This window comes from Habropoda laboriosa, unplaced genomic scaffold (genome assembly GCF_001263275.1).
Source record: "Habropoda laboriosa isolate 0110345459 unplaced genomic scaffold, ASM126327v1 scaffold57, whole genome shotgun sequence".
NCBI lineage: Eukaryota > Metazoa > Arthropoda > Insecta > Hymenoptera > Apidae > Habropoda > Habropoda laboriosa.
The window spans coordinates 1,508,795-1,533,216 of NW_017100229.1; the positions used below are offsets into that span (position 1 = coordinate 1,508,795).

General features: G+C 40.1%; 4 protein-coding genes across 9 annotated transcripts in view; 2 read left to right on the top strand and 2 right to left on the bottom strand.

The window, feature by feature from the left end:
• LOC108571438 (forkhead box protein P1) overlaps nt 1–6,832 on the top strand; it is a 218,456-nt gene extending 211,624 nt beyond the window's left edge. For 3 of the 5 annotated variants that reach the window (XM_017933482.1, XM_017933483.1, XM_017933485.1), the window contains 3 exons: nt 5,061–5,136; nt 5,292–5,404; nt 5,972–6,832. In XM_017933482.1, coding sequence (XP_017788971.1) covers nt 5,061–5,136; nt 5,292–5,404; nt 5,972–6,221 — 439 coding nt within the window. In that variant the 3' untranslated portion in view covers nt 6,222–6,832. Of the gene's footprint in view, nt 1–1,473; nt 1,650–5,060; nt 5,137–5,291; nt 5,405–5,971 lie in introns of all 5 variants that reach the window. The other 2 variants (XM_017933481.1, XM_017933484.1) reach the window with 2 other exon arrangements.
• A 9,163-nt stretch (nt 6,833–15,995) lies between these two features.
• Nucleotides 15,996–19,162, top strand: LOC108571316 (acetyl-coenzyme A transporter 1). 2 transcript variants are annotated; one of them, XM_017933328.1, is made up of 9 exons: nt 15,996–16,435; nt 16,521–16,719; nt 16,791–17,080; nt 17,151–17,305; nt 17,379–17,572; nt 17,649–17,833; nt 17,914–18,031; nt 18,119–18,334; nt 18,418–19,162. In XM_017933328.1, the coding sequence occupies exons 2-9, from the start codon at nt 16,528–16,530 to the stop codon at nt 18,595–18,597; spliced, it is 1,530 nt and encodes a 509-aa protein (XP_017788817.1). In that variant the 5' UTR covers nt 15,996–16,435; nt 16,521–16,527; the 3' UTR covers nt 18,598–19,162. The 2 variants fall into 2 exon arrangements, with proteins under 2 accessions (XP_017788817.1, XP_017788816.1); XM_017933327.1 differs by having other exon boundaries at nt 15,996–16,719.
• A 62-nt stretch (nt 19,163–19,224) lies between these two features.
• Nucleotides 19,225–19,783, bottom strand: LOC108571381. The gene is made up of 2 exons (XM_017933398.1): nt 19,604–19,783; nt 19,225–19,495 (listed from the first exon to the last, which is right to left on the bottom strand). Exons 1-2 carry the CDS (start codon nt 19,742–19,744, stop codon nt 19,334–19,336), a joined length of 303 nt encoding a protein of 100 aa, XP_017788887.1. The 5' UTR covers nt 19,745–19,783; the 3' UTR covers nt 19,225–19,333.
• Nucleotides 19,784–21,463: 1,680 nt separating this feature from the next.
• On the bottom strand, nt 21,464–24,317 carry LOC108571215 (cationic amino acid transporter 4). Its single transcript, XM_017933215.1, has 9 exons — nt 24,286–24,317; nt 23,888–24,050; nt 23,431–23,679; nt 23,019–23,354; nt 22,690–22,936; nt 22,230–22,629; nt 21,925–22,153; nt 21,702–21,863; nt 21,464–21,636 (listed from the first exon to the last, which is right to left on the bottom strand). Exons 2-9 carry the CDS (start codon nt 24,027–24,029, stop codon nt 21,464–21,466), a joined length of 1,938 nt encoding a protein of 645 aa, XP_017788704.1. The 5' UTR covers nt 24,030–24,050; nt 24,286–24,317.
• Between the last annotated feature and the right edge of the window lie 105 nt (nt 24,318–24,422).

Below are 24,422 nucleotides of genomic sequence, written 5' to 3' on the forward strand. Positions count from 1 at the left end.
TGTCTGTATGTCTCTTAGACCCTCTGTGTACCTTATGCGTGCGCATTCATACGTATAGATTTGTGTGCGTGTGTGTATATATATATAAACCATTTCTTTTTTCTCATACACCTGTGTACGCCATATAATGATCTCTATATTATCTGTAACTCGCTTGCGTCGTTTGTCCGTACGTCTGTCTGCTAACATCGAGCTTCTCGAGTTACAATTAATCGAAATCAATCCTCCAACTATGGAAACACACACACAAAATTCGTTAAAATTCCTGTCTGTTATCAGGTCAAAGTTACTTTGAAAAAATCCTTGATAAGGTGCTACCGCGAAAATTCTTACTTCCTGTTTACAAAAATTACCGAAAAATTCGTATATTTCAGCAGGGAAAATTCGCTACGACGAATTCATCTCTTCATCTAATTGTATTCGAGAAGCAGGCTTTGTATTGTGTTTGGTCCCGCGTGCGTGTGATTTTCTTACTTGCCCGTCTCTCGTGTGCGATGGTAGCCGTCAGTGTGTCGTGTGAAAGGGCGTGTATGCGTATCGAGGATCATGAGAATTCAACGATGAGATGGTGGAGAAGGAGGAGAAGGAGGAGGAGGAGGAGGAGGAGGAGGAGGAGGAGCAGAAGAATGATTGTATGAGAAAGAGTACCGATTTTGCTCTGTGTGTCTGAAAGGAAACCGTAGACAAAAACCGTGGTGTGTGCTTTTTAACAAGCATGTGGGCTTTGCAGCGACTAACCGATCGAGAACTGGCAGGGCCATGTTCTCTCTGGCCCGAGTCTAGTCTCGAATACCCGGAAGCCGGATGCGGGACATGCCAGTGCAGAGTGAGAACCGCAGAATTGCACTTGGTGTCAGGTAGTGAGAGGAAGCCGCCTTACTACGTTATTACTTTTACGTTTGTTTTTTCTCTATACACCCCTTCTTTGCGAGTCTGTTGCTGTCTTTATTATCTCTCTGGAACATCAGGATTCGATTAAATCGAGGATCCGTAAAACGCTCGATCGTCGAATTCCACCGGGTAGGAGATGACACGACGAGGCTTTAGGGGCTGTTTTGAGGCAGCGCGTGTCTCGTCTCCGCGATTCACGTGCACGTTACTATCACGAACGTCACGACTAATTTTTTACTTACTAGAGAAACGGTCGTGGCACTCGGTGAGCTAAGACGAAAAAAAAAGAACGCAAAACCGACAAAAAAAAAAAGAGAAGAGCGTAGAGCTCGGCGGAAAAATACTCGAAAAAAAAAAAAGAAAGAAAGAAAGAAGGAAAAGCGAAACGAACGAAAGTAACCAAACCAAAAAAAAAAAAAAAAGTACAGTAAAAGTAAAAGCATGGCTAGAAAGAAAAACGTAATTAAAAAGAACAAAGTAAAAAAAAAAGTACAGAAATTCATCAACAACAAGCAGAAACAACCTTTTATCTTTTTTACTCTCTTTTTCTCTATTTCTTGGTGGTCTTGTCTGTGTATACAGAACGCGATCCGCACCAATCTATCATTGCACAAGTGTTTTGTGCGCTATGAGGACGACTTCGGGTCATTCTGGATGGTGGACGACGTCGAGTTCGTAAAGCGGCGGCATCAGTCCCGCGGCCGCCCCAGGAAATATGACCCAACCCCATCACCCACTCCACCCCACCTCTCCGCACAGTAAGCACTACCACTTTTTAGAATTCTGCTGGCTGGCTGGCGCGACGTTCTGACCTTTACCGCGGTATATCTCTTGTAACGCGACGACCAGGACGTTTTCGCTTGGTCGTTGCCTACAAAAAAAAAGATAAAAAGAAAACGAAAAGAACGATTTTTGAACCACTAAACGCCCCCGTCGAACCTGCTGCCTTTGTCGTTCTAATCGCGAATTAACATAACCACTCATCTATCCTTTACCATTCATTATACGTAGTAGAAGGAAAGAAGAAGAAAGTATTCTCCTTCATTTTGGTACCATTACACGAACATTCACATTAAACGTGGAATTAAAGAGAAAAAGAGCAAAAGATATATACATATACAATACCGTTCCGTAACACACGTCTCATCCGGAAAAATTTCTGTCTGACGTAGAATGACTTATTCTACTTGCCAGCTACCGCCACCATTGCGGAGCGTTCTCGAGTGAATTTTTTTCAGAGTGACTCGTTGAAATATGACTTCCAAGGCAGCAGGAGTGGCTCTAAGCAGTTTATCCAATCCCCAGGAAATTAATTCCGCATCATGCCTGCCTTAGAATCCGTCTCCTATGTGAAACCGGACAAAGTAGCAACCCTGTCTAACCCTCCTTTTGATCTATTACCAGAGGTGCGCAAGTGTATCGTAGAGGAGAATTGTAGTTAGAATTTCTTTTCGAACAACGTGATTTCTTGTGTAATTTTATAATATGAAAAAGAAAAAAGGGGAAAAAGGAGAAAAATATTCATGGGTGTACGGTGTAAATGTAAGAGGGAGAACAGAGAATTTTCGTCCAATTAAAATTTGCAGCTCGAGCTTATTAACGGTTTAAATCTGCTGCGCACCTCTGCTTGTGACGTCCAAAACAGCCCTCATAGTACATCCACCACCACCACCCCCCCGTATACGTCTCACTAGTACCGTAGCCCGAGGCTCTAGCACACCCGAGAGAGCTTAAAATCCTGGACGATCCTGCAGGAGCCCAGCCACAGGACGATTGGTCCGTGCTGCAGGATCTCTGATGTGTTTAGTGGTTGCTCGCATGGATAATCAAGGAAGTCCTAATAATTCGTTCCCGTAAAAATTCACCATGAAAAAAGTAAAGAACAAAAAAAGAATAATAATAAGAATCACTGAGAAAGTAATAGAAATTTGAAAAAAAGTTTTCCCCGTAAGACTTATCCTTGTTACCACTGAAAAAACACTGTGCTTATAATTGTATGGTGCTTACGTAGTGGCGTTTGCAGTGTCTTGGGAGAATGTGGAAAGTGTTTGCGTGGACAAACGTTTCGTTACCCTTCGTTTTCCGAATTTTTTTTTTCTCTCTTCTTCTTCCTCTTTGTTTCGCAAGTACAAGCTGGTTTTCACCCGACTGATCATCGTGATTTCCTTGTCTCTTTTGTTCCTCCTTGTTTTTTCGTTTTTCGTTGTTCGTTCGCGATCACTCGCGAACGAAGCGTTTGTGTCGTATCGTTTTGAATTCTATTTTTCTTTCTTTTTTTTTTCTTCTTTTGTTCTTCTCTCTCTCTCTCTCTCTCTCCCTCCCTCTCTGCCGCTGTTTTTCGTTTCGTTGTATTTAAAAGAAAAAGAAGCAGGCTAAGTAGCGTAGTAATAGAAAGTGCAAATAAGTTGACGACATACATAGCGTTCCGTGATAAAGGAAGGTGAAGCTTTTGCGTCTCTTTATTTTTTATTTTAATTAGTGTCTAACGAGAGAAGGCGTTGTTGAAGTATGTGTTCATTTTTTTTTTCTTCACTCTCCCTCTCTATCTCTCTCTCTTTCTATCATTCTCTCATCTCTCTCTCTCTCTTTCTCTCTCCCTTTCTCAAACGGCGTTCATCGTTTTCTCTCTCTTCTGTTTCGCTATTTAGTACGCTTTTTCAACGTGAGAATGGTTTTCGGTGTGACTGATAATGTGTGTCAGGGCTACTCGCGCATGTGTAAATTGTGTAAATTAAGCGTCACAAAAACTGCAATATAAAAAAAAAAGATAAAAAATAAAGAATCTCGGATGATACGGAATTCTCTATTCATCGCTACGACCACCTTCTCTTCTAACTCAAGGTACCTCACCGTTAACGTACTAACTTTGCAACTTCCGGTAATTTTTTCACTACTATTTTTTCAAATCATCATTTTAAAATGTTTCTTAACATTTTTTCTATTTCTCTCTCTCTCTCTCTCTCTCTCTCTTTATATATATATACTCTCGTACACTCTCACTTCTTCTAAATTCTCTAACTATCTCTGTCTATCTCTCTGTCTCTCTCTCTCTCTCTCTTTCTCTCTCTCTATCTTTCACTGTCTTTCCTCACTTTTTCTCTTTAATAACAGCGCTCTTAGTCACTTGATAAACGGCTCTAGGCGTAATTTTTCTTCTCTTACATTTCTTCTTCTTCGCATGCCTCGCAATCGTCTCTTGCAATCGTGTATATATATCTCTGTTTGTTCAATTCCAAATGAACACTCGTTTCTCGAACACGCGAATTCACGAACGTGTTCATTGTGTTCGAATCGTTTGCAAGAGAGGAATCGTGCCTTTTTCACTGGACGTCCGTCTTGTGAAAATGGCGATGCAACTCCATTGGGTCGGCACTTGATACCGAAAACAATCGGGAACGATTTCAGTGGAAAGTGAGAAAAGGGGGTAAGACCACGCAAGGTAAGCCTCAGAGCCGTTTATAAGGATCGACGTCGTTTCGGTGACAAATAGAGAATGAAAAGTACAGCAAAATAATTGAATTGTTCGCTGAAGAAGAACAACGGTGAAACGAAACGGGAGCGCTTTTTTTTTTACACTTTTTCTCTACAAATTTTTTTAACTTAACCTCGCTCAATCTCAACCGAGCGGCGGATCATCGTCGGGGCGAGCGTGAATGGGTGAACAATGGTAAATATAGGTAAGAGTTTTCGAACTCTCTTTTTCCACTCTTTTTTATCACTTTTTTAATATATATATTATATACGTGTATACATCTTTTCATATTATACTTCTCTGTCTCTCTGTCTCTATATCTCTCTCTCTCTCTCTCTCTCTTTCCAATTTCTCTCTCTGTCTATCTATCTCTTTCTCTTTCTCTATCTATTATACCTCTACATATTGATACTCGATCACACGTGCACACATTGTACACACAAAGCTCTATCTTATACCGTACCTCCGCCCCCGAAACCCTCGGATCAACCACCACCCCCCCAAGTACCACGAACCTTTAAATTCTCGAAGATTTATTCCACCCGTATACATCGACACAAAACTGAAAAAAAAAAACGAATACTACGGGAAAAAAAAGAGCTTATGTACACGCGTGTTTCTTTCCAGGAGAATAAATTAAAATTCATTGGCTGAATTTCGCCGATTACTAATAGAGATTTTCTCTCTCAATATGCAGGGGTGTCCCGTCGAAAAGTCCAACCCTGACACACAGCCCGACCATGTACGGTGACGCATTGAACGCCAATCTCCAGGTAACTGTTTGAAAAGCGACGATGTTCTTGGATTTCGATAAGAACGATTAATCGTAACACTTTCTGCCCCACTTTCTTTTTTAACGTATCTTTGATAGCCACGACGATAGGTAACGGAACAAATATATCTGACTAACGATCTAATGCAATTTGAGTATTTCCAGGTTGCGCTCGGGGACTCTAACATGGGATTTCTAAACAACTCGATGTGCACGTCGACGACAACGAGTCCCGACAAGGATCACGTGTTAGCCCATAACGATTTAATGTGAGTCAACTGTCCTCTGATACACGACATATATTCTTCTCCTATCTTCGACCCTTTCGCGACGGAATTACTCGAGTTTTCTTGAAAATTGACACACGTACATACGTTCCACTGAAGATTAACCGCTTGACGTATGATTTCTTCTCCTGACTGTGCATCTGAGCTATTTCCTGTTTCAGTATCATCAATGTTGACAAATTAAATCGGAAATTCGATTTGAATGAATTTTTCTTACCGATACTACGGTTCTTATCAGATCTGGGCCAAAGTCTGTGGCACCAGTCTGACTCGTTATTATACGGCAAGAGGTTAAGAAATCTTTGTCAATTCACTCGACACACGTTGGCATTCTTGAAGCTTCTAACAGTAAAACAATCTAGAATTAAAAATAGAAAAACTGTTACAAGACACGCGATTTTCCCTCGAACCTCTACTAAACCAGCTTTGAAAAAAATTGTTCATCCAGTTGCTCTAATTAACACCGTCCCAAGCAAAAAAATCCGCCGACAGGAAGAGTCCGTGAGCTTTGGCATACGTAACCGAGCAGTTTCTCCGCCACCTCTGTAGGTCACCGTTGGATGAACCAGCCGTGCACATAAAGCAGGAGGGCCAGAGCCCGGAGGGTGGTAAGCTGACGAGATTAATAAAGCGGGAGTTGGTGGACGCGCCGGCGGAGCAAGAGGGCGAGGATGATCAGGTGGACGAGAGGGAGTATCCTGAGAGTCACGGGCACGATTCTGGTCAGGACGAGGACATGGCCGAGGACCTGTCGATGGCACCTGACATAATGACCCCGGAGAATCAGATCGAGGCGTAGTATCGTTCCTTACGTGGCGAATAGGTTCGAGCTGTCGCGTCGATGTCCGGTCGTGAGGGAAGAGCGACAAGTAGAAGAAGAAGAAGCTTTTCTTCCTCGTCGACAGAGAGCCAAGACCAGGGAGTTAGTGGCGCGAACACACGATGGACGAAGAGGGAATATATGTCAGAAGAAGATGAAGAAGAAGACGATGAAGAAGACACGAAGAAGACGATGAAAGGCCCCTAGGACCATCCAACCCTCCACTCCTCCTTCGTAAGAGAATCCCCATTTATCATATCCAAAGCCGTGATACGTTTTATCAAGCGGCTTTTAAAGTCAAACAAGTAATAGAAGAAGAAGAAGCAGAAGAAGAAGAAGAAGAAGAAGAAGAAGAAGAAGAAGATGATGATGATGATGATGATGAATATGAACGAATAGGAAAAACGTACGCTGTGCGTGAACGATCGCGACGAAAATAGGAAAAAAAAAGAAGATTCGTCGAGCGAGAATCGACGAAAATATCGTGATAAAACGGCGCGATCCTTCGATCCATATCCTTACTCAAGCAATTTGCGAACAACGATGTTTCTTTTACGTTCTCCAAAGTCCGTTTTGTTTCTTTTTTCGGAACCGCGGTTAATATCTCTAAATATACATATACATAAATATATACATATACATATTATCTCTCTCTCTCTTTCTCTATCTCTCTCTATCTCTCTCTTTCGTGTACATTGCATTAGCGAGTAAATTTTTGAGGAAGGGAAATAAAACGAATTGCATCCGCGAACAGAGTTTCGACGAATAAACGCTAGATGAATCGATGATCGATGGGGAAAAAAGAGGGGAAACACAGCGCTGTCTCTTCTGTCCTCGTAGATCCTCGTTTCTCAGTTCTCTGGTATCGGTGTGCTCTCTCTCTCTCTCTCTCTCTGTGGCACGCGTGTGTCAATTGCAACGCGTTCTGCGTGTCGACTTTTTCTCGTTCGATGGAAAATTGGAAAGAAAGAAAATATCGTTCCGCTAATTTTGATACTTACCTACGTGGGAAAATCGTGGATTTTTTCGAAAATTTAACGGTGTAGCAAAGAGAGAGTCCGTTTAGAAAGAGCACGCAGAACGCTACACGAAAAATGATAATAAGTAAACGACGATAGAGGAAATGTATCGAAGGCTGGAGTTAAAGTTTAGGGAATAAAAAGTGCGATGGTGGGCCGGTGTATCGGGTACGCGCGGGAACGACTGACGTTTTTAGTGTTAAATATATCCTTCTCGATAATTAAAGAAAAAGAAAAAAGAATCTGTCGTAATACAAAGGAAAGGGATACTTTCTTATATCAGACAACCTTAAAGTTAAGAGATCGTGCGAATTTCCCGCGTGCCCGTTCGCTACTTCGTTCACCGCTCGCTGTATAGTGTCTAGGGGAAACGTAATCGTAAGTTAGTTTTCCTGATCCGACGATCATAAACGTCGACGATAGAAACGAGCACACACGCGTGCCTGTGAAATTTTTATCGACTCGCCTGAGAGAGAATATTCGTTCGTTCTCGAATAGCTCGAGCCACGATGCGGGACAATTCGAAACGAGAACGAGGACGACAGAGACAGCGTTACGGGAAGAAGAAAAAAATGAACACGGCGGATGACGCCGCGAACGCACTTATAAATAAATTAAAAATAAACTATATATGCATATACATATACATAATATTAATACGTATACGTATCTCGGAAATTGTAAGGAAAAATTAGATGTCGATGGCCCTGTTCTCCGTTCTCCATCCAGAAGAAAAGAAAATAAACCCCTTTCAACCCTTCCGCTCCCAGGTACCCAACAGTCGTAATCAAGCTCGGTTCCGAAATTTTCAAGAGAGAAATAAAGCAAAGAAAAGAAACGAAATGAAAGACAAGGGACACGGTGGACACGACGGAAGTTCGAACCGTCGTCGCGTCCAGAAAGAAAGAAGAAGAGGAACAAATACGAGAGAAAGAAGAAGAAGAAGAAAACGCGAAGCTAATAATGGCGAAACAAAAGCAATCGTTGTTGTTTGTTTGTTTTTTTTTTTTGGAGAGGGGGCTGTATTCGTCGATCTTCGAGAGGCCCCTTTTGAGAAGAAGATGGAAACACAAGGAAAAACGAAAAAAAAAAAACAGAAAAAAACACACGAGACACACAGAAAATACAGAGAGACGCGGTAAAAGGAAAAAAAAATGGTTTAAAGTCGAAAGCGCGCTCAGGTCGGTACAGGGATGTGTTTAGGATACCTGCGCGTATGCGTGTGTTGCGGCACATAATATCGGGTATATCAGAATTCTAATTTATTATTTCAGTGGTCGTTGACGCGACAACAGGTGTATATGATATAATAAACGAGTCGCGCCGCAGCGACTTGGGAGACGATCTCGTGTGTGATATTATTCCGTTCGAACCCGTGGCCAGGCACGGCAGGTACGTTTGTTTGTAATATTTTTGTAAATTAAATTCGTTCACCCGAACGTGTAGATAGGTTTTAGAGATCGGGCCTCCGTTAATTGTCAGGGTAATAATAATTAATTGCTCGACGCGAAAATGAGACTCTTCCGTCGCTGCGGCGACGTCTTCAAAAAGAAGAAAAACCGTGTGTGTATGTTTGCGCGTGTGCACGAGTGTGCGTGTGTGTGTTTCAGTGACGAGTAAAAGGCGAGAGAGAAATATAGATCGTTTCTAATTCTTTCCTCTTTTCCTTTTCTTTGTTCGTTCTCTAGCATTTAATCGAGCGACAGAGTAGCGATGTTCTTTTTTTAAAGGGAAGACATCGACCGATAGAGAAGGGACACTGTCGATATTCGTCTCTCCGACAGATACGAAACGTTTCATTTCCGTTTAAGAAAGATATTAATCGCCGAACAGTCTATATTAACGCGGCTGTAATTAGTAATATTAGCAGGACGAGAAGTATCGAGTCGTTCTATTCTCTTTTTAATCAACGGATTAAACGTATTCTCGTCGTGGTTCTCGTTTTGAAACCCTCGGTGTCGCTCGAACTGGTTTTGGTAACGACGACGGCTGTTAGTCGCGATCATTCTGCAATTTTCTTTCATTCCTTGCGTATGCGTGTGCTGTAGACGCTCTGTCCATTCCGCGTGTAACATAGTTAGCTTAGGACGTTTAAGTTTTCTCCCAAGTAATTAAAGAAGAAAAGGAGACGAAAGAATCCTTCGATTGTAATAAATTCCACATTTTTCTGGATCAATTTTTCGTTTTTTTAATTTCCGACATCTCCGAGAAAGTTTTCTTACGATTTAGAGAGAGAGAGAGAGAGGGAGAGAGTGAGAAAGGGGATGAAATGAGGAACGCGTACATGTGAGTGTGTGCATCGTCACGTGCGTCACCGAGCATTGGATACTTTGGCAAATTCGAACCGACGATAGAGAAAAGAGGAAAAGAAATGTGTTAGAGGTGGAGGAAAGGAAAAGAGAAAATGGCGAACGGCCGGTGCCGTTTTGGGCTCGCTTTCGCGTAATGCTACTATTGCTAATCTAAGTCTACATGTATTGTGTATAACGGATTTAAGGACTCGATATAACATAGCGAAGACTCTCCTGTAAATAGTTGAAACGGAAAAAGAAGAAAAAGAAAGAAAAGAGAAGAAGAGGAAACTCGTCGAGGCATTAGGGATTTGCGAATATTTGCGTCACTCTGCGGATGAATGAGTTTATCGATAGTGTGGTATATAAAAGTCTATATATATAAATATAAATATAAATACACTACCAAAAATACACAGACACGCTCACATTGAAACACACACGTTTACACAGACACGTACGTACACACAATGCGTTGCGCGTATCCCGGCTGCATTTAACTTTTACAATTTTCAAATCTCGAATTTCTTGAGAATAAAGAAAAACAAGCTAATATATGCGACGACCGTCGATTCTCAACGAGCCGGCAGCTCGAACCAAGACACTTTCTCGTTTTATCTCGTATCACGGTCGTGTCGTGAATAAAAAATTTCAAAGGAACAAAAATAAGGGAAGAAAGACGGTTTGATCGATCGATTTTCGAGTGGACACGATGTTCTCTTTCAAAGTCGATTCACATAGTAGCAGCAGCAGCAGGCAACCACAGCAGCATCGTGGTTTTCTTTCGTTTTTCTTCTTTTCTTTTTTCTTTTTCTGTTTTTCGCCTTTTTTGTATAGTAGCCGCCTGTTACCTTGCGAATATTCTATATTGTACATGTTTAAACGTTCCCTGTTATGTTTGTTGTATATTTCGGATAGGTCTGTAAAGAAGAAACGAGAACGAGACGATCGACGATAGCGTTTCGATTTTTCTTTCTTCCGTAACGAGCGTTGTAGAAAGGAAACGGGAATTTAGCGATTATTATTACCTGTCACCGGTTCGATCGACGAAATCTTCGCTATTTTTATCGGCCAGATAATACTTCGCGAAGCGATTATTTTTCTCTTCTTTTTTTTTTTTCTTTTCTTGTTAGTTTGCCACAAGCGAGAAGAAAGTTTGTCAGTCGCGTTGGTTGTGTTGAAAGACGTACTAACGACGAACCCCAGCGCGATCATATCAGATTAGAGAAGAGAGTATCGAGTGAACAGTGCTGAATGAATATTTTCTTCGTCGCTTCGAATTTACGTTCCTCTCTTCTTCTGTTTCGCGGATAAAACGATGTCGATTCGCGTCTTACGTTGCACGTGTTCACTCAAAATTTCTGCACACGGAAACACGTGTAAGCAGTCGAACGGGAAATTATTTCGAGTCACATTGTCGTTGATTGGAACGCGGGAAAATCTATTTTTTAAAAAAGCAAAAAAGAAAGGTGAAAAAATAAAACGATGTATACAGAGAGGAGGAAGAAAAAGAAAAAAAAGAACGTTCGAGTTTGAACTTGGTTGTTCCTCGAACGATTTCGAATTGTTCAGTATTATCCTGTGCCGTATGAAAACGAGGAAGTTCTTTAAAGAAACAAAACACCCCACTCAGAGAAAAACAGAAGTGAAATAAACTGCGAATCCGAGCTCTTTTAGATCACAATTGAAGAAGAAGTGAAAGAGAAATTCCTAGGGAAAAAAGAAACCTTTATTTGTCTGGATTTATTTTATTAAGTATTGTATGATAAGTTGCCTTGTAAAAATGTACCGATTTTACCGAAGAAATTAAATGTGTTACTAAAAGAAAAACCAAACCTCTGAACTGTTTCATCGACCTTTTTTTTTTTTTGAACGAAAAAAAAAAAGGGTAGCGAGAATAGCAATTTGTCGATTTATAAGTAGTCGTAATTTGTAAGTAACGAGAGTTATCATTTTTCACTGTAATTTCTTTGTATAAGACTGACATCGTTTGTATATGCTTAAAAGAAAAAAGAAAAAAAAAAAAAAGAGGACGAAGAAGACGAGAAGTGAAAGGAAATATGATCTTGTTAGGTACGTCAAGGTTTGTACACGTAAAGAAAAAAAAAAAATTCATGTGTCTACGATTATATGTGTTTAGATCACAGATGGACTTATATCATACTGTAAATAGAACCACTTAAGAAATCGCATTTTCTAGCTCGAATTAAGCTTTAGAGTTTAAGGTCTTTATCTAATAGAATCGTCTTGAGAAGAATATACATACTTAATAAAAACAGCAATTCGTGAACACGAGGATCCAAAGCTGTCTAAACTGTTTGTTTCCGAATTCCTTGTTTGTCATATTTAAATAAAAGAACTGCAAACAATTTGGTCGATCAGTGAAGTTTCTTTCGTCGAATGTTCTTACAGATTTTCTTTTAACCGAAAGCTTTTTCAACCGCGGAAAATTATTCTTTACTGCGTAGAAATAACGATTACTTTAACATTCGGTTCCAGATTTTGTCGTTGCATGAAAATAGTTTTACACCGTGGAAATTTTCGTCTTTCGTTGAATTATCATCGCTTGAACTATCCTTACCATCAGCTGATAAAGTCAGAAGCTTTTTAACTCTAATCGATAATATATTATCTCTCGATACACGAGGAAACTATTCTACCAGGCGTTGCAAGATTTATTTATCAAAGAATGGTACGAATTTTGATGAAATATAAATTGGTGAGTTTGGGAATTGCATACCGTCAAACCATCAAAGATGCTAAAGTCGGCAGAAATAAAGGAATCCTTCTTTATTAAATTTGCATGTATTGATATTTACGTATATTGGATTGCGTGGATAGAACATTGACGATATCCAGAAAGCAGTAGAACACACACATGGGATGAATCACCCACAAATGAAAAATAAGGTTCTCGTATTTTTTATTACAGTAAAATGAGAATTTTTTGAACTTTTCGCTTTGTATAATATTTATTATAAATTAGAGCATAATTGCACATACCAAGCAGATTAAAATACATACTTCTAATAAATTTTTAATTGCTTTGACATTATTAATAGTGCAGATAGTAAAATAAAGTTTCTGGTTTATTTTCAAGTACTTTAGTTATAGAATAATTAGTATTTCTTGTTAAATATCAGTTTATATAGTAGTTTATAATTACTGGAAGTATTAAATTAATTCGTTATTTAAAATAGCGCCAGAGAAACGAGTTAGACAAGGAAAGGAACAGCGGTAGATAGGGATAGCATTTAAGCAATGAGTTAGACAAGGAAAGCAATAGGGGTAGACAAGGACAGAAAAAATGGCGGTTCAGTTAACGCCATCTCGCGTTGGGTGACGCGAATTACGATTTCTTAATAGGAACACATGTTATAAACAGAGGTATTAGACAAAGAAAGCACTAGTGTGCGACAAGGACAGAGAGAGACCGCTTCCCATTGGCTGGCGGGCCGCCATATTCCGCTTCTCGGGGCCTCAGCTACGTGGTCCGGTGAAAAATCGTTAATAACTCAATAATTAGGACGATTTTGTGAACTTTTAGTATTGAAGAATGTAGTGTAGACCTTTAGCAACATTCACATATAGGTTTTAAGGCTCTAGGTCCCTTGGATAATTAGTTATTAATATTAATATCGGGAACGATACGGCAGTCCCTTACACAACATCAAGTTGTTCAGAGAAAAATTATTAATAACTCAATAACTACGATTATTCTGTGAAATTTTAGTATTGAAGAATGAAGTGTGGACCTTCAGGATCGTTCACATATAAATTTTAAAGCCGTAGGTTCTTTCAATAATTAGTTATTAATATTTGTTATGCGAATCGTCGGGAACAATACGACAGTACCTTAGGTTTTTCATTAATATCATTTTTCAGTATTGATTTCTAGTCCAATTATCGTATGTGTTGGAAAGGGAACACTTGAGGCTACATTCTTCTGGAATTTTTATTAATATATCCCTTATGGTTCGATAGTTATCGAATATTCTTTGGGTGAGTACACCACCCGTAGCATTCAAGCGTAACACATATTCGTTATTTCAATAAAAATGCGTACCTAATTGTACACTTTTAAGTATGCAGAATGTAGAATGGACTTCTATCTATATTCTGCAATTGGTCTGGTAGCCGTAAGTTATGTGGTTTATTAGATATTAGCAATTGTTTATAACAGTTGACTATACTCGAATACGATGCGTAGGGAACTCACCCATATAAAATTTAATAATGGGTAAACTAAACGGAATATGGTAATAAAACTTATATGGGAATGTAGCTAAATAAGTTGCCTTTCAAACGCATGTAGTCAGTTGTATGAGAATTTAGGGGAAAACTATGAAATTATTGAAAAACCGTGAAGATACTTGACGGTATGCGGTATCGTTCCCGACTTCCCGTACTAAATTGTTAATAACTAATTATCGAAAGTATCTAGAGCATTAAAACTTATACGTGAAAGTTGCTGAAGGTTCACACTTCATTCTTCAATACAAAAAGTTCACAAAATCATTCTAATTATCGAGTTATTAATGATTTTTCTCTGTCCGACTTGATGTTGCGTAAACGACTTCAGTATCGGTCCCGATATTAATATTGATAACTAATTACTGAAAGGTCCTAGGATCTTAAAACTGATATGAGAAAGTTGCTGAAGGTCCAGACTACATTCCTCAATACCAAAAGTTTACAAAATCATCGCAATTAATGAGTTATTAATGATTTCTCTCTGTCCGACTTGGTGTGGCGTATGCGATCGCCGTATCGGTCCCGATATTAATATTAATAACTAATTATCGAAAGGTTCTAGAGCCTTAAAAATTATACGTGAAAATTTCTGAAGGTTCACGCTTCATTCTTCAATATTAAAAGTTCACGAAATCGTCCTAATTATCGAGTTATTAATGATTTTTCGTCGACCGGCTTGGTGATGCGAAAGCGACTTCAGTATCGGTCCCGATATTAATATTAATAACTAATTACTGAAAGGTCCTAGGATCTTAAAACTGACATAAGAAAGTTGCTGAAGGTCCAGACTACATTCCTCAATACCAAAAGTTTACAAAATCATCGCAATTAATGAGTTATTAATGATTTCTCTCTGTCCGACTTGGTGTGGCGTATGCGATCGCCGTATCGGTCCCGATATTAATATTAATAACTAATTATCGAAAGGTTCTAGAGCCTTAAAAATTATACGTGAAAGTTTCTGAAGGTTCACGCTTCATTCTTCAATATTAAAAGTTCACGAAATCGTCCTAATTATTGAGTTATTAACGATTTCTCACCGGACCACGTAGCTGAGGCCCCGAGAAGCGGAACATGGCGGCCCGCCAGCCAATGGGAAGCGTTCTCTCTCTGTCCTTGTCGCACACTAGTGCTTTCTTTGTCTAATACCTCTGTTTATATCATGTTTTCCTATTAAGAAATGGTAGTTCGCGTCACCTAACGCGAGATGGCGTTAGTCCGAACCGCCGTTTTTTCTGTCCTTGTCTATCCCTATTGCTCTCCTTGTCTTACTCATTGCTTAGTGCTATCCTTATCTACCGCTATTCCTTTCCCTTTCTCTCTTCGTTATTGCTATCCTCGTTGTCCCCATTGTATTTAATCGATACTTATAAGCAATTCTTGATAATATAGATAGTAAAATAAAGTTTCTGTTTTATTTTCAAGTAGTTTTATTATAGATTAATTAATGTTTCTTATTAAATAACAATTCAGATGGTGGTTTATTATTATTGGAAGTATCGTAACAATTTGCTGCACGCTTTAACACACCCCATTATTGCTATCCTTGTCTATACGTATTAATTATTGTTCTTTTCGTATTAATTACAAATAGAGCTTCCAAGGTACCATAGAAATCAGGGAAACCATTTAAACATTAAGAACAACGAAGAAATACAATTGTTTATAACAAAATCAATTATTTATTGCAAGATATGTGTATAAAATGTATTTTACAAAAAATTACAATATTACCAGTCTATTTATTACTCCCTTATACACTAATTCCAGTTCCTTTTGCAAGTAACTCATTGCAAAATTAACTAAACAAAGTCCGGGAAACCGTCAGGAAGGTATACATATGAAAAAAATCGAAAAAATCCCGAGATGAATTTTGATTTGCTTAGTCCGTGCATTCTATTTGAAAAATCATCCAACCAGATAATATTTGATTCTATCGATGATAATAAGCTGAATCATAACCGAGATGGTAATTGAACGGTAGGAAAGTATGGTACGGAATAAAAGGCGGGTTTGCAAGTAATTAAATTCGTTGAAGAGTCGCCCGGAGAATTTTAATCGTGGACGGTTTGTAGTAACTCTATAAAATCGGTAGTTTTAGTTATAAACGGGTTACACGTGATTGTATGTATGTAAGATTGAAAACGACACGGTAGAACTGACGTGTCCCTAATGAGAAACAACGTGGCAACTGGAAGCTATTGTGAATTCATCTACATGATTCGAAGCAAAGCGAATGGCAGGAAAACAGTTTGAAATGCAATCGGACGTCTGTCACTCGTAATGCAAATATAAAAAGAAATACATACATACTTCTCTGGGAATATTGTTTGTCAGAATCTCTGGTACAAGTGTAACACCGTTTTCTATACGTTTTCTCGTAGTATTAAGATTTTATCAACGTTGACCACGTGAATGATGATACTTCTGTCACAACATAAATAATTCATTTTGTTATCGCGTAAATGGTTCTTCCGTTAAGAAATGCACATATCTCGTTCGATCGAAGGATCACGGTGGACGTACTTTACGATAGTGTATCGATAAGCACTATCTAAGCGACGAGATGTTTAATAGTGTTGTTAAAAGTAAGCGTTAACGATTTGGAAAGCTGTCGGGGCTCGACTGTGTAAGAGAAGCCTAGAGTAAAAGTCGATTTTAAAAGGTGCATACGACTTTTGTTGATCACTTTTATCATTCCACATGGGTACTAGAAGGAAAATGGAAAAGTATGACAACGTGGAGGATGGGGCCCACGAGTCGAATCACGTGCACGAACGTTCGGATTTACGAGGTGACGAAAAAAATATAGCTATACTTTTGTTTTTATATCTGTTGCAAGGAATACCATTGGGTTTATGCAATTCAATTCCTATGTTACTTCAGAACAGAGACGTTTCGTATCGTCAGCAGGTAATTCGTAAGATTACGATTGTTTTAAACGCGATCAACGTGACGTTACATAAATTTTCTTTTACCATTAGGCTGAATTCAGTTTTGTACAATGGCCATTTTCCTTGAAACTTTTTTGGGCACCGATAGTAGATTCTGTGTTCTCTCAAAAGTTTGGAAGAAGAAAAACATGGTTGATTCCAACTCAGTATTTCATGGGTTTTTTCATGCTGTTGTTATCCAGTCATGTAAACAGATGGTTAGGTGATGAAAATACAAAACCAAACATAGGAATGTTGACCATAATATTTTTCGCTTTGAACGTTTTGGCTGCTACTCAAGATATCGTGGTAGATGGATGGGCTCTTACTATGTTGAAAAGGTATAGATTTCACATTTACAAAGTAATAGAACACCGATAAATATTCTGTACATTTTCTTTGTACATTCAGGTGCAACGTGGGTTATGCATCGACTTGTAACAGTGTGGGACAAACTGCTGGATTCTTCATTGGTTACGTGCTCTTTATGGCATTAGAGTCTGCTGAATTTTGTAACAGCTACTTAAGATCAACACCCTCAAACGAAGGCATTTTAACTCTACCTGGTAAATTAGCTTAAACTTTAACGCGTGTTCTAAAAGTATCACAGTTATAGCTCATCGCTATTCTTTCCTGTAGATTTTTTATATTTCTGGGCTTGGATATTTATAATTGCCACCACTTTACTTGCACTGTTCAAACACGAAGATTCAGAGAAAATGCACAAAGATGGGGAATTGAATACAGATATTAAACATGCGTATAGATTACTTTGGAATATTGTCAAATTACCATCTGTAAAAGCCATTATTATATTTTTATTAACTGCAAAGGTCAGAAGATTTACATTACACCGTAGAATTTGTTTATACCATCCTTAATAATAATTTAGCGTCGTATCAAATGCAGATAGGGTTTTCTGCTTGTGATGCTGTAACAGGTTTGAAGCTGGTAGAAGCTGGTATACCGAAGGAAAAGTTTGTACTCATGGCTGTACCTATGATACCGTTGCAAATATTACTACCATTAGCAATTTCGAAGTATACAGTTGGTCCAAGACCTATGGACGTCTACATAATGGCCATGCCTTTTAGGTGATTAAAACGCAGGTGTACGAAGCGCGATATTCTACAAAGGGTATATATCGAAATATTAAATTCAATTGATTCTTTAGATTAGCTTTTGGTCTGGTGGCAGCATTTCTGGTATGGGTGACACCGTATATTGTAACAGGTGGCCAAGTCCCAGCCTACTACATTATAGTTTTAATAGGTCTATATTTGATACATCAGGTAAAGTGACACGATACTCCGGACGATAATTCGGAGAGTAACGGTAAGCGAAAATAAATACACTTAAGCTATTTCCGTTTGTCTCAGGTTTTCACGAGCAGTATGTTCGTAGCTTCAATGGCGTTCTTTGCAAAAATTAGCGATCCAGCGGTGGGTGGCACTTACATGACATTATTGAACACTTTATCGAATCTCGGAGGTAATTGGCCAGCAACGGCAGCTCTTTGGTTCGTTGATTCGTTAACGCTTCGACAATGCAGCACCGATCCGTCGAACGATTGTAGCACAATTTCGAAAAGAGAGGTTGGCGTCGATCTTTTCCTTCTAACAGCAACTACATACTTTCTAACGAGAGGAACTTGAAAATGCAACATTTTTATTTTCAGCTTTGCGCGAACACGCACAACGGTGTTTGTAACATGCAACTGGACGGGTACTACATAGAAAGTATTCTATGTCTAATCGTAGGATTCGCCTGGCTGAGGTGGGGACGACGAAAGATCGACGTGATACAAATGAGACCGATATCTGCTTGGAAAGTGATCATTTCTAAGCAGAACAGATAACAGTATTGAATCAACGTTGTAACTTTGTGGATACGGTACCTGTAATTATTATGAAATTGTACAAATTAAATATGCGCATACTGAACGCGTGTCGGCTATGTGCCTGGGTGATTTCCCGCACATTTACCAAGTGTTCCAATTTTATTAACGCAGCATGAAACGAATGTTTCCGGTTTCACGGTTCTCTCTCTCTCTCTTTCTATCTCTCGTTTAACTTTATTTTTTTTAATATGACAAGTCGCAAGTACAACGTGCGATGATTGTCGAACTTTTGTACGACATCCTCTCGTGTAATTAGCACAATAATAATGTGAAACTGCGCGTTCACTCTGTGAAATTACTAAAATATATACAGCTATAAATTGCCTTTTCCTATTTATATTTTCGTCCTTCCGTGAAGGTTAGTGATTTTTAGTTACGATGCAACGTATGTAACATACTGCATAACTGTACTGTTTACTGGACACGGATGATTTAACGATTAAAACTGACGACCGTTCGCAGTGCTTGTCAGTTAGTATGTACGAATAAACGATGTTAATAAAAGTTTTCCACATATGAAACATTTTGCTTTACCTTTTTTATATCTCTTCCGCGATAGGAAGAATAAGAAGAAAAGTTTTCCAATTATATTTGTCGCAGCATGATAGCCGGTGATTTATTTTATTTACTATTATACTGTGAAAAAAGCCAAAGGTAATACTTGTCCATCGTCGAAATTTCCTTCACCTATCGATTATCCACAACATCCTGGCCGTAGATCGGTCTGACGATCATCCCTATTGTTATTTTCCCTTTTATTTGGATGCTTCGATGCCGGGTGCGTCGATTCGTGACTGGGATCTGGTACATCCACAGTTGGAGCGTTCGTTGTTATCAGAGGAGCGCGCCGTTCCTTCTGCGATTTACGTTGCTGCGTTAAATCTCAACTGGTTTTCCATTAAAGTGTCGTCTTCTCTTGTTTCAAAAGAAGATTATGTAAGAAATAAAGTGACGAGGTATTTACAGTTACGGTTGATTCAGTGTCGACGATAGAGTCAGGACGAGGGTCACCGAATAACGATAAATGTTGAACTTCACGAGCCTCGACGGTTCGTGCCCGTACCAAGCTAAACATCGTTGCGACCAGAATTAGTTTCACGAACATGTTGCTTGCACCTTCTTGTTACGATTTCGAAATTCCTTCTAAAACTCTCAAGTGTAAGGTTCGCTCTTTTATCTCCATTAATACCGTCGTATTTGCTCGTAAATCTCTGCCATACTGCGTTATTAATGGTCTTACGTCAAAATCAAAGAACTTTGAAACTCGATATTTCTAGGCGGTGTTGTTAGAAATATGTCGCTCGGGGAATGTTTTGGAAATGTTACGTTGCTGGTGTAAAACGTTAGACGAATTATCGATTTTTCGATGACAAATAGTTTTATATTAGAAGATATACAGCAGTACAGAACATTGAGAATAATTTTGGTACCATTCTTATATACAATTAACAGCACGTACACGATCGCGATGTGCATTCTGTACGTATTCGTGCGTTCATTGACGGGTATACTATCTAATCGGCCAAGACCTTTCAACTTACTCCGGAAGAAAATATCCGTGTCCTGCTTTAAGCGTAACATGTTCTGTAGTGTGTCCCGATTCAACGACCTCTCCCGCTACTCGAAAGATCGATCACTTTGGACGAATTATGGAAAATCTGCACTGTTCGAGGCAGGAAGCGAATATAAGAAAAGGACACGCATACGTCGCGTCGTTTCGTCCAAAGTGATACACGTGGTTATAGTGTCTGCTACGATATTTTTCAACTATGTAACATCTACGGCACTTTGACGGTAGTAACCTTTAAGACATCAACATCGATTATATATTATCTGCTACGGTTTAAATCGATCCTTCGTTGGATCTGCTGAGAAATGGATTGGTAATTTCAGATACGGAGATCGTGAATAAATTGGTGGATTAGGAACGGTCAACCCCAGAGACGATACGCCACGTATCGAAGACGATACGCCACCGAGCAATCCACATGCTTAGCAAATCCGTGTATAGATAATCTTAAACTTAATGCCCGCCACGTATAGTAGGCGAATCTATTGTCATGCTTTTAGATTCGTATATCTTACTGTATAATTAGTCTATCCGTTCCCAAGGCACCATGTTTCGATCCATGCAAGCAGAACGTTCAAACCAACCATCGTTCCGCCTGCCTTTTCATGATCTGGTCTTTAAAAATACATTTGCTATCCTTTCTTTTGAAATATTTTCATTTTTGATTGTAACGTCAGGTTCGACATAATTTGCCCGTCGCTTACGTGCGTCTACATTTTGTCCGTTACTTTTCACGCTTTTGGATCCTTGGTGATTTTTGCAGACCAGATGACCGCGTCTAAAAATCAGGTTACCGAGAATATGATATTTTCCCTCAGAGACGGTCCAATTCTGCTATTGGTACTGGTACCTATATCGAGAACAAGTGTACCTACGTCTGTAAAATATAAAAAAAAAATTGGTACTCAGTTGTGCGCAATGAAAATGTAAAGAAGACCGAGCTACGTTCCAACTGAATCCTGAAATTCTATCGAAAATCAGTTGAAAGCAGGTACCAATGAAACACAGTCTTGCCCCACTTTCAAATCCCTCCAACGTTCAGCCGCTTAATTTTCAAAGACAGTGCTGTCTTCAAACGGATACATATATGTATAAGTATATGTATACATAATTCCACTTAACATTTTACGTGAGATTAGTATGTACAAAGATCCCCTCGATACTTTCATGTCTAATTCAAAGCTATTACGTATGTAAGACAACAATGGTCAAATTCTCAGACATTTCCCACGTTTCTACGTTATAACATTTTACTTAGATTCCGCGTTTGAGAATTGGAACCTTGTCGCTCTTCTGATTCACTCGTAACGTAGCACCCCACTTTGCGCCCCGACCAGCTTCCGAAGTTGCCATTAAAATCGAATAGGTATTAGGGCTGGCGGCCTCTTTGCTGTAGTGAATCCCGTACAGGAAGTATATCAACATCCCTGCAGAAAGGAAGAAGCGAAAGAAATTGGCAGGCGTTACGCGTGCGACGAGAATGTTCACTTACCAACTACCATCCAGACGAGAAATCGTAACCACGTTAAAAGGGACAAGTGGAACATTAATCCAACGTTGAACAAGATACTCAGGGCTGGTACTATCGGCACTACGGGCACGCGGAATTTACCATTGGATTGTGTTTGTTGATGCGCAGCGATAACGAACAAACCTGCAATTATTCTCGATCAGTTGACAAACGTTCTTACACGAGTAAAAACTTGGACACTCACATCCGATCAGCAAGAGCACAACGTTCGCAAGAACAAAATAATCCCACCATGCTGGAGCAAAGTAGGTCTGGGTTATCAGTATCAATAGGAGACAGAGAAAAATGCATCCAGCTATATAAATCATTACGCAACCGGTCACGGCATCTCCAGGCTTGCAGTTGCCCAAAAAGTTTGCTAACCAGACGTATCGTGGCTTCAGTTTACCAGTGGCATCGCTCAGGTCTAACATCTGGAAAGTATGAAAGAAACGATAAGACCTCGATGAAGTTTCTTCTACCGCTTCGGTAGCATTGGTAATATAATACTTCAGATTCTGCGGATGTGATGCTGTTACAATCGCTGTTGGAATCGGCACCCTCCGTGGGAGGTGAGGCTAAACTACTAGGTGTTCCAACGTTCGACGGCGCAGGTGTATTTTTCTCTGGACGATATCTCAAAATAATCACGCTTGCCGAGACGATGGTGTAGGCCAAGAAAGTACCGATCGACATGAATTCGACTAGATGCTGGAGATCGAAGAGTAAGGCGATCAAGGCACTGAGGGAACCGCTGATGGCCAAGTTGAGGACCGGAACTTGGGTACGCTCGCTGACGTGGCTGAGGAAACCGAAGAGAAGACCGTCGTTCGCCATCGCGTACATTGTTCGTGGCAGAGAGAACAGGGACCCGAAGAGGGTTGTCGTCATTCCGCACAAAGCTCCAACACTGTGCGTATTTTCGTGTGAAAAAAGAATCGCTCCAAGTTTCAACGTTTCACTTTCTAACCTTATCACGTATTTCGCCCATGATATTCCTCTCGAGGAGAAAGCTTCGGGAAGAGCTGCTGTGGGATTGATGCTCCAATGTGGTACGACTAAGGTCAAAGCCGCACTGACCAACACGTATCCTATGGTGACGATCGCCATCGAGAAGAGAGTTGCCCGAGGTATGCTGTATCCAGGATCGCGGGCCTCTTCGCCGGAAGTTGCGATGGAATCGAAACCCACGAAAGCGTAGAAGCACGTTGCAGCGCCTGTATTTCGTTACGGTGACTTTGTTTTAGAAGGGGAACGACGCAATTTCGAAAATGAAATCAGGAGTAAAGGGATATGTACCTGCCAATACACCGCTAAAACCATAAGGTAAAAATCCTCCGTTCTCGTCGCTCCAATTGGAGAGTTTCGCGTAAGCAATTCCCAATCCTATTACCAATGCCATCACAGCTAAATTCACGATGGTGAGTAAAGAATTAACCGTTGCTGAACATTTCACGCCTAGTGCCAGCAACATCGCGTAAGCTAGGCAGAGTCCAGCGGCTAGAAAATCGGGAATACTTCCCAGCGGTTCGCCCATCGTGTACCCGTGCATTATGTGACGAGTATAATTGCCGATTGATCCTCCTACCAAAGAATCGACGTATCCGCTCCAGGCTCTGGCCACGGACGCAGCGCCTATTAATAGTTAGCAACATCTTCGTGATACTCACTCCGGGTCGAAGAAATTTTAACCTAAAGAAAATCAATTTACCGATCATATGCTCTAATATAATGTTCCATCCGATCACGAAGGCCCAGAATTCACCGACAGAAATGTAGGTGTAAACGTAAGCGCTACCAGCTTTTGGAATTCGTGCACCGAATTCCGCGTAACACAGTGCCGCTAATAAAGAGGCTAGACCAGCGAGTAGAAAGCTCAAAATTACACCCGGACCAGCCGTGTCGTGAGCTACCGTTCCTGTTAGAACGTAGATTCCAGCGCCAACCATATGACCCACGCCTGAAAGATAAACGCGTGTTCTTGAACAAAAGGAACAAGTATCGGGCGAATTTTCCTCGAAATACCTCCCTGACCGCGTTATTTACGGCGTACGCAATTTACATTTTTCCGGTGTACGGGGACTACTTTATCGCGCACGAGAACGCGATATCGCGAGACGTGGTCGTGCACGTCCTTACGATTAAAATAGCACAAAAAGCATACTTACCGAGTAACGTAATGTCGAACGTCGAGAGGCATCTTTTCATCGGAGTTTCGAGTAAATCGCCTTGAAGCTTTTTCATGCGATTCATTTTGGTACACAGGCCGGACATGACGTGTCCCAGGATCATCCGGCGAACCGACGGCATTTTATCTTGCCAAAGATATTTCTGTTAGATAGAATTTAGATAGAATTTCTGCACTTAAACAACGAACGCAACGGCGTTCAGCGTGCGCGTTAATTGCAACGCGTTTTACAAGTGCAATTGCCCATTTGCGTTCGACGAATCAAACGCGAAACTGTTCGATTGCACCGATAAAGGACACACTCGGGAGGAAATTCGTTCGAGCGAACGCGTTGCGTTTCCGTTGATTGCCAATTTTGAAGATCATTCCTCTACTTACTTGCAACCGGTCCTTTTCGTATTCACAATTCTTCCGATATCCGGCTTGGTTGTGAGAAAGTCTGAACTGCGAGGAACGAGATCACGACGGACGCTGAAATCTACGGAGAAGTCGCATGGCGCCTCCGTTAACACGCA